The sequence below is a fragment of the Henckelia pumila genome, chromosome 3, assembly GCF_033568475.1.
Source record: "Henckelia pumila isolate YLH828 chromosome 3, ASM3356847v2, whole genome shotgun sequence".
NCBI lineage: Eukaryota > Viridiplantae > Streptophyta > Magnoliopsida > Lamiales > Gesneriaceae > Henckelia > Henckelia pumila.
Window position 1 is genome coordinate 200,975,905 of NC_133122.1, and position 7,909 is coordinate 200,983,813.

The 7,909-nt window shown below is 34.9% G+C and overlaps 1 protein-coding gene across 1 annotated transcript; it reads left to right on the forward strand.

Moving 5' to 3' along the window:
• Positions 1 to 5,878: 5,878 nt before the first annotated feature.
• LOC140891010 (probable galacturonosyltransferase-like 1) lies at positions 5,879 to 7,184 on the forward strand. The gene is made up of 2 exons (XM_073299216.1): positions 5,879 to 6,892; positions 7,078 to 7,184. Exon 1 carries the CDS (start codon positions 5,884 to 5,886, stop codon positions 6,889 to 6,891), a length of 1,008 nt encoding a protein of 335 aa, XP_073155317.1. The 5' UTR covers positions 5,879 to 5,883; the 3' UTR covers position 6,892; positions 7,078 to 7,184.
• The last annotated feature ends 725 nt before the right edge of the window (positions 7,185 to 7,909 follow it).

A 7,909-nucleotide genomic window follows, 5' to 3' on the forward strand; every position in this document is an offset into this window, starting at 1 on the left:
TCGACAACCATCTCCGGCTATTGTCCCTATTGTGAGGGAATTCTACGCCAATGATGCGGAGCGCACGGATAGTAAGGCCGTCGTTCGAGGCATTTTAGTTTCATATGCGCCCCAAGATCTGAATAGCCTTTTGGAGACGCCCGACGTCGATGATAGTTTGTACCAGAGCCTAACCTCCGGCCCGGATTTTCATGAGATCATTCAACAAATATGCATGGCAAGGGCTGCCTGGCAAGATCCTGGCAAGGTTCAGTGCTTCAAAGAGAAATATCTACATATGGATCCGGCCACTTGGTACATTTTTGTAGCTCGCCGTCTGATGCCTATTTCTCACACGAGCGAAGTCCATATTGAGATAGTCGTGCTACTTTACGCTCTTGATCTCAATCTACCGGTGAATGCGGGGCGAGTAATTCACGCATAGTTGAGGCATTCCATCACTACCAGGACATCGGCTCTTTTCTTTCCGATGATTATCACGCAACTGTGCTTGCACGCCGGTGTACCACATCGACCCGACGAGGAATGGTTGCAACCCATGCGCCCAATTGATCACGCCACTGTTGACGCCAAACGTACTTATCGGATGCGCCTGTTCATGTTGGACGATCGATTTGTGCCAGCCCCCGATCCAGTACGCCCTCTGCCGCTCCCCCGTCGAACTACTACTATCATTGTTCGGGATTTGGCCCACCATGCTCAATATCAAAACACCTTCAATGCCGCTGTAGCCTCGAAATTTCAGGCATTGGACTTCATTTTCCGAGGCATTTCAGAGCGACTTGGGATCGACCCTACCACACTTCCACCGGCTATCCCATTTCCACAGCCTTCCGACTTTCATGGCGCCAATCCTGTCCTTCCTCCCGAGCATGAAGAGGAAGATGCCGCCGACCATTAAACTAGGGGAGTTTCGTTTTACTTTTTTGCATTGCATTGTGTTTAGTTGTTTGCTTGTGTTTTGGTTTGTGCTGCATTGGGGACAATGCTTTGTTTAAGTGTGTGTGTGTGTGTGTGTGTGTGTGTGTGTGGGGGGGGGGGGGGGGGGGGTTTACATTCCATGCATATTGTTTTCTTTGTTTGTATTGCAATCTCGTGTCGTGTTACTGCATCGTATTTTGTTTTTGTCGTTTGTTTTGTTTGTGTCTTGTAATGCATGAGTTGGGGATGAGATTTTAGCCTATGATGAGATGGTTAAAAATGATGAATTTTTTTGAAAAAAAATTTCACTCTTGATCAGATTTGAGAAACCGTAGGTTGTTTGTTGAATATTCTTGAGCACGCATGTTTAACCGGTGAAGTGTAGCGATGTATTAAATATCATGGATGTCTGTTAGACCATTGCACGACAATAGGTGTTTGTGAAACTTGATGGTTCTTGAGTTTCGATGATCTGGTTGATTTAGCATTTACTCTCTTGGGTATGTAAAAAAAACATCAGTTTTTATAGCATATTTATGAAGCAATCAACTCCATCCGGGTTGCGAGCGAGATGTTTGAAATCCTATTCGTCTTGCTTGTGGCTAAGTTTGCGGGTAAAATGGGGTTTAGCCTTGAAAAAAAAAAGTTAGTAACGCATCAGTTCCATCCGGGCTATAGATGAGGGGATTTAAATTCTAATCCTATCTTAGTTATAGCTAAGTATGCGAGTAATTATTGGGGCTGTAAAAGATAAAATTTGTGGTGCGTAATTAGCTTAAGAGAGTTTGTGTTTTGTTGATGGATTGTTGGGAGGAGAGTTCTTGATTGTGAGGCTTACACTAAATTGTTATAGATTGGCGAACAGTCTTGAAACTTTGTCTTTTGAAGTTGAATGTAACTGGGGTAACATGACACACACACATGTTCGCATTCGACCGAAGGTGTATCATTGATGAGTGAGAGTCGCTATGAACTTGTTTTTTATGAAGTGGTTTTCTCTGAGGCTATATTGTGCATACTCATCTTTACTTATGTATTTGTTTTGTTTCATTTTGTTTTTGCATAACTTGCTCGAGGGCGATCAAAGTTTAAGTGTGGGGGTATTTGATAGTTGTGTTTTGTTTGCATATTTTGATGTTATTTTGTTAGTAATTTGCATGCATTTATTTGCTTTTGTTCTTGTTTTATCTTATTTTTGTAATTTGCATGCATTTAGCTTCATAACTTATTTCCGGGTTTAATGTGTAGGAGGTGTCGAAGTTGAAGAAAAGGAAGGCAGAAAATCGAAGATTATTGGGCGCTCGAGCGGATGAACTCGAGCGATCGAGCGCCGCGTCTGGTGAGGCAAAACAGAGAATCACATATTTTGAGCGCTCGAGCGGATGAACTTGAGCGATTGAGCGGCCAAAAAGTTTGAAAAAACAGAGAATTGCATATTATTGAGCGATCGAGTGGCCGTACTCCTGCGCTCGAGCGCGCGAGGCTTTTTGGGAAGGATTTTATAATTTTGAAAACTTTTTTATTTTGGACTCTAGACTTTATTAGGATTTTAATTCCATTTTTGGGGGATTATTATCAGATTTTGGAGACCCTCAAAGGCGGCTAGGTTTTATTCTTTCAATTCTCTCTCTAGTTTTCTTTTATTTCTTTGAATTTTCTTGTGTTTTTCATGAATCGTTGTAGCTAAACCTTTTTACTTGGTTGAGGGAGACGAAACCTTGATATAATTTATTCATGAGATTTGAATTGCAGTGTTTAATTCTTGTTAAGTATCAATATTTGATCTGGTTTATTTCATGCTTGTATGCGAAATTTTAGGATTGACCATCTTAGGATTTTGTTTTGCAAACTATAGTTAAATTATAGTTCAAATCCGTAATTGTTTGAATTAACTAATTTGCGAAGCAACTACGTTTGATATTTTCTGTTGTTGAATTTATTGAATCGTAGGGTCAAGTATTGACTAGGCTAAATACAACCGCTGGTGTTTGTGTTGTCTAGGTTCGTCAGTTTTACTAGTTTGAATGCTATCGTAAATTTAAATCTAGATCGCTGGAATCCGGGTTAATTTATTGGTAAGGATTAATCTAGAATGTTGTTTTCTGATTAAGTAAACCTAAGGTGAAACAGGAATTTGGTTTCCAATGATGAATACTTGATAGGATTAATTATTTTTTTTAGGGAATCGATGAATGAATAATGAATATCAAGGGTGTAGTCGACCGATACCAAGTCTCGTCTCTTATTGATTTCTTTATTTTAATTTTCAATCTTGCATGCTAGTAATCTTATTAATTTTAATTGCTTAAAATTTTCAGTAGTTAATCCAAATCTCAAAACCCCTTTTATTTATTTCCAGTATTTTAAGAACACAATTAAATTTACCTTTCCTCGTGGGAACGATCCCTACTCACACTACTACATTTTTAGTGATTATCTGATTGAGTTGGGTAATTTGGGCGTGACACGATTAAGCGCTACCAGTTAAGGTAAAACTTTGAGGTAGGTTGAACTCTACCCTATTTTTATGTTGCTCTATCCAAACAAATAAATACATGTGGTTGGCGTATGCGACCCATTCCTAAGCTTTCAAGTCATGTAATTTGCATTTTAATTATCCAACAAGAAGAAATTACAATAATGGCAAGTTCCATCTATACTATCTATATTAAATTATTAATATTGAAGAAAGATGGATGTATATGATCCAATTTAATTATATTAATGTAGATAACAAAGTGATAGTTAAAGACAGGAAATAAACATTACATATAGAAAGAGAGAGACCAATAACGATGAATAACGATGGAGAGGAGAAACAGAATTTAGGGTTTTTTTTTAAAAATTAATTAATATAAAATTATAAAAAATTATAAAAATATATCATCTTACTATCTTACTTTTTACTATCTTAGCATCTTAATTTTTACTATCTTATTAAGTGTGTGTGGCTTATAAAAACTGCTTTTGGTATCATGATAATTTTTTAAAATTTTCCCATTATTCCTCTCACTTTCTCATAGGTTTTCCTCCTAATCTCCTTCCTCCTCTTCCATTTTTTTCTCTGTCACATTCAAATTTCCTCTGACGGCACTTTATCAAGTTGTAGTCTTTATCAAATTATATATTTATGGGATACGCATCGCGTGTAACATGGTGGCTTGTTATTTTATAAAACTTTATCAAAGTATTATAATCCGGGATAATAAGTCCCGGATTTGGCAGGGTTTATATCATGTGGAAGAACCATGGCAAGGCTTTCCTTTTTTTTTTTTTTGGTTTATTTGAAATTAATAAAAATAATAAATAATATTTAGTCAATAATATTTAATTAATTAATCAAATATTTTAAAGATTTTTCTATTAAAATAATTATCATAAAATGAAAGTCATTTCATTCAATTAATTGCTCTTATCTTTCATAAATTAGTTTTTAATAAAATAAACCAGTTTTAAATATTTTTACTATATTTATTTATTATTTTTATTAAACTCAAATTCAAACAAACCACAAAAAATATAGTCAACAATATTTAATTAATAAATAAAAGATTTTAAATATTTTTTATTAAAATAATTACCAAAAAATGAAAGCCATACCGTCTAATTAATTGCTCTTATGTTTCATAAATTAACTAATTGACTAAATTTATAAAATAATTAGATTTATTTTTATTAATTACACTATTAATATAAATATTAAGTAGTGTATTATTATTGCTAATATGAGTATATAAAGTAAAATAATTACAGTTAGTTTTAGTATAATATTATTATTATTATGGTTTTATTTAAAAAATATTAGAATTTATAACTTTAATTTTTCATAAAACATAATAATTAATTTAATTTACAAATATTTTCTCAAAAAAATATAGAGAAATTACGACACAAAAACTAATGAAAAGTGATTTACGATTATCAAATAACATTAATTCATATTACAAGTAAACAATTTTAATAAAAAAGACCAGTTTTAAATATTTTTGACTATATTTTATTTATTATTTTTACTAAACTCAAATTAAAACAAAGTGATACTTAAAGGACAGGAAATAAACATTAAATATAATATGGTTCCTACCCGCAATTAGTGCCTCCTCTTATCCTTATTAGTTATTAGTGATGAAAGTGAAGCTAATGAATGGCTCCAAGAAAACTGTCTCTATACATGAAAATATATATTGAAATCTCGTGTTGATTTCTGCATATACCCAAACAAACAAACAAACAACGAGCTATTATCAGTGCCCGGCAAAACTGTCTCTCATATTTGCTTTTAGCTACGTTAAATTTTAGAGTAATGCTAGATGTACACCTTGGTTTACACTCTTCCTTATTAATTATAAAATTTTCCTTGATCAACTAGATATTTATTTCTTATCATGGGTATTTTGCAATTAATGAGGAAAATTAGAAAAATTTTAAGTAAGAGTGTAAACCAAGGTGTATACTACAAGGTGTACATCTAGCATTTTTCTAAATTTTATTGTCGCGGAGACTAGCTAGAGATGGTTTTTAGATGAAATCCTGGTGAATTCTTTCTTTCATTTGGTTTTGCCTCCTTCATTTTGATGTTTATTTTCATCGTTTAAAGTCATGAAAATTTCAACATTATTATTAAAGAAATTGAGCAAGTTTTCTTCAATACAATAAAATACATTTAGTATATTACATAAATAAAGTTGAAAATAATCGACATCATATTAGCAGCGACACAATTGTCACTCGAAAATATCCAGATTGCTTATATGGATCATTTTAATTTTAATGTGTAGATGCTCATTTTCAAACACGAACTAGTCGACTTTTTAATTTGGTTTTGATTTGAAACTAATAAAATTATTTTTTTTTTAAAAAAAAATTTATGTTTTGAAAAATTTCCTGATATATATATATATATATATATATATATGATAAAAAAGATATCATTGCAATAGGAAGTTGAAATAAAAATTAAGGATGGAAGGGAGGGGTGAAATATGGAAAATGATGATTTTGATTATGATGACATTAAGGATTTGCAATGGAGCAAGAAAGGTGGAATACAGAGAGGCCCCCAAGTTTTACAACTCACCCAACTGCCCTTCTATGAATCTACACGTAGCAATGACTCTTGATTCAGTTTATCTCCGGGGCTCGGTGGCCGCAGTATTTTCCGTGGTCCAGCACTCCTCCTGCCCGGAGAACCTCGTCTTCCACTTCATCGCAGCCGCCTCCTCCTCCACCAACAAATCGTACCTCAGGCGCACAATCTCAAACTCATTCCCTTATCTATCTTTCAGGATTTACCATTTCGACGACTCGACGGCGGCTGGATTAATCTCAAACGCCATCCGGGAAGCCCTGGACTGCCCGCTCAACTACGCCCGCAACTACCTCGCCAATATCCTCCCAACATATGTTGAGAAGATGGTTTACCTGGACTCCGACGTGGTGGTGGTGGACGACATAGGGAAACTGGCCGCCACCCTGCTCACCAATGATGCAGTTTTAGCGGCTCCGGAATACTGCAACGCCAACTTCACCTCCTACTTCACGCCCACATTCTGGTCCAACCCTTCGCTGTCCTTGACTTTTGCCAACAGAAAACCTTGTTACTTCAACACAGGCGTCATGGTCATTGATCTCCAAAGATGGCGAGCTGGAGATTACACCACCAAGATTGTGGAATGGATGCAACTGCAGAAGAGGATTAGGATCTACCAGCTTGGTTCTTTACCCCCCTTTTTACTTGTTTTTGCAGGGAATATAGCCCCCGTGGATCATCGATGGAATCAACATGGGCTCGGAGGCGATAACTTCTTGGGACTTTGCCGGGATCTACATCCCGGTCCGGTCAGCTTATTGCATTGGAGTGGAAAAGGCAAACCGTGGGCTCGCCTCGACACCGGCCGGCCTTGCCCCCTCGATGCATTGTGGGCGCCTTATGATTTGTTGCGCTCTTCTCCATCTTTTCTTGAATCTTGAGGTCTTCATTCCAATGTCATTATATATATATATATATATATATATATATTGTTTCTCTACGTACCATTAAATTAATTAATTAACTCACTCATCTTTAGTTCTATAATAAATTATGTGAAAATAATAAATTGAGAATTCATCAATATTAATCATGACTGATCATGAATTGTATTAATTTATTTGCAGGGACTTTGCATGCCGATCAGAAGCCTCTAATATACATATACAGATAGCAGCAAGAGACACAAGTGATCGATCGATCGATCTTGGTTTAATTGAGATCCTACTCAATTATTAATTGTGCATGTACTACATAATATACGTACGCACATGTTGATTGCCTAGTAAAAATAATCATGTATTAATTTGGGGTACATATTACAAGTTAATTTGAATGATAACAATTAAAAGCAGCTTACACTAATTACATTAAAAGTGAACATGCATGATTGCTAAAGTAACACCATGCATCTAAAGCCTTTAATTTATGGCTCTTTTTACCGGAGACAACGGATCCAATTTGTTCCAACTTCGGCTCTACACTTTTCGTTTGAAATTGCTTTTGTGTGTTTCATGTGCTCATTGATTTTTATTTTTTTTTTCATTTAATTCATAATGTAATATTATTAATCAGAACATACAAAAAATGGTTGATTAAAATATATCTATAAGCATGCATGATCTATATATAAATAGCTATAGCTGTTAATTTTATTTTGATCTGTTTTCTAAACCAGACATTTTTACGAAAATTGAAGTTCTGGATTACTATAATGACCTCATACACACTCATGACTCCCAGGAGGTAAAATCAAATCGAGCTACTTCATATCTATATTCGCGAGTAAAAGCAAGATCATATTAATTAGTCAACAGGGGGAAAATTAAAGGATTTGTCGGCAAAAGTTGATTTGTTTTGTGCTATTTCAGAATCCAAGAGAGACAAGCTAGTCCTTTGGGGTCAACAAAATATATACTCGATGACTTTCGAGAGAAAATAGCAATAATCGATAAATAA